Source organism: Uloborus diversus, chromosome 5 (genome assembly GCF_026930045.1).
Source record: "Uloborus diversus isolate 005 chromosome 5, Udiv.v.3.1, whole genome shotgun sequence".
NCBI lineage: Eukaryota > Metazoa > Arthropoda > Arachnida > Araneae > Uloboridae > Uloborus > Uloborus diversus.
This window is the reverse complement of record NC_072735.1, coordinates 90,014,075-90,015,691: the sequence shown is the minus strand read 5'-3', so window position 1 is coordinate 90,015,691 and position 1,617 is coordinate 90,014,075. Positions and strand designations below refer to the sequence as shown.

The following is a 1,617-nucleotide window of genomic DNA, read 5'->3' as shown; positions in this document are numbered from 1 at the left end:
TTATACATAATTTGTTTGGTGGTAAAGAACGCATAGAAAAACATTACCGACACAGAGTATTAGTTAGCAGTATTAACAAAGAATATCACTGCAATTTTGAGGTACTTGACCAAGAAAAAATATGTTCTAAAATACCAACTTTGAAGTTAGATCCATGTGCGCAAGAATTGAGTAAAAGAAATATAATTTTGATAGAGCAATTGATTCCAAAAGAAACAGAATCTGAAGACATAGATTTATTTATTGGAGCTGATGTAGCAGGTAAGCTTCTCACTGGAAAAGTCATAGTTCTGCCATGTGGACTCGTAGCTGTCGGAACACATCTTGGATGAACCTTGATGGGGAAGATGCCATTTGACGATCATGATGATAATTCTACAATGGTGGTAACGAATTTATTTATGAAAGATTTTACTATTACAGAAATCTGGAACTTGATGTGATAGGCATTACTGATCCGATCATTAAAAAAGGCAAGGAAGAAAAGGATTTGCAAATGAAAATGCAATTTCAGAATTCTGTTTTTATAAATAATGAAGGACGTGTATGAATTGGCATTACCGTGGGTCGAAGATCGTCTACCATTACCTACAAATAAAGAATTAGCGCTGAAACGCCTGGAGACAACAACACGGAAACTTTGCTCTCAAAATTTAAGTAATCGATATGATGAAGTTTTAAAAAATTGGGAAGATTCAGGCATAATCAAGGAAGTGAAACAAAGTGAAAATATTGATAGCGGACACTACTTGCCCCACAGACCAGTGATTAAAGAAAGCAGTTCTACTCCCGTACGGCCCGTGTTTGATGCGTCTGATAGAACTAAGTTTTTGCCGTCACTGAATCAATGTTTAGAAGCTGAACCGAATTTAATTGAATTAATCCCATCACTTTTGCTAATATTCAGAGAGAATAAATACGGTGTCGTTGCAGACATAGAAAAAGCTTTTTTACAGATTAGCATTAGGCCACCAGATAGAGAATAACTTAAATTTTTCTGGTGGAAGAACATATATACAAAGGAACTGAAAATATTTCAGCACACCAAAGTTGTGTTCGGAGTAAATAGTTGTTCATTTTTATTGGGATCAGTTTTGGATTATCATTTTCAAAATTGCATAAAAAATACAGAACACGATCAGAAAGTTGTAGAAAAACTAAAACATAGTTTTTACGTAGATAACGTTTTATCCAGCCTTGAAATTGAAGTTGAACTTCAAAATTTCATTGAATAATCTCATAACATTATGGCACAAGCAAAATTTAACCTAAGATGTTGGCAATATTCGAACGATAAAAACCCTGAAGTCGAAACAAATCTTTTAGGATTGATTTGGAACGGAGAAACGGATACAATTGAATTGAGTTTGAATTAGATATAAGACCAACATTTTGACAAAATCACTAAACGAGTGATTCTAGCTGTTACACACAAAGTGTTTGATCCAGTAGGTTTTGTGAGTCCAGTTCTCCTTCTACCTAAGCTGATGTTGCAAGACCTGTGGAAATCTGGAATATCCTGGGATGCAGAAGTAGACGAAAGCATAAAAGAAAAATTTCTTCATTGGTTTAAAGACCTCTGTCTGCTAAAAGAAGTCTCAATTCCACGATGGGTGG

General features: G+C 34.7%; 1 protein-coding gene across 1 annotated transcript; it reads left to right on the top strand.

Annotated features, from left to right (window-relative positions):
- Positions 1–533: 533 nt before the first annotated feature.
- Positions 534–986, top strand: LOC129223007 (uncharacterized). Its single transcript, XM_054857571.1, has one exon. The coding sequence runs from the start codon at positions 534–536 to the stop codon at positions 984–986; it is 453 nt and encodes a 150-aa protein (XP_054713546.1).
- Positions 987–1,617: the final 631 nt, after the last annotated feature.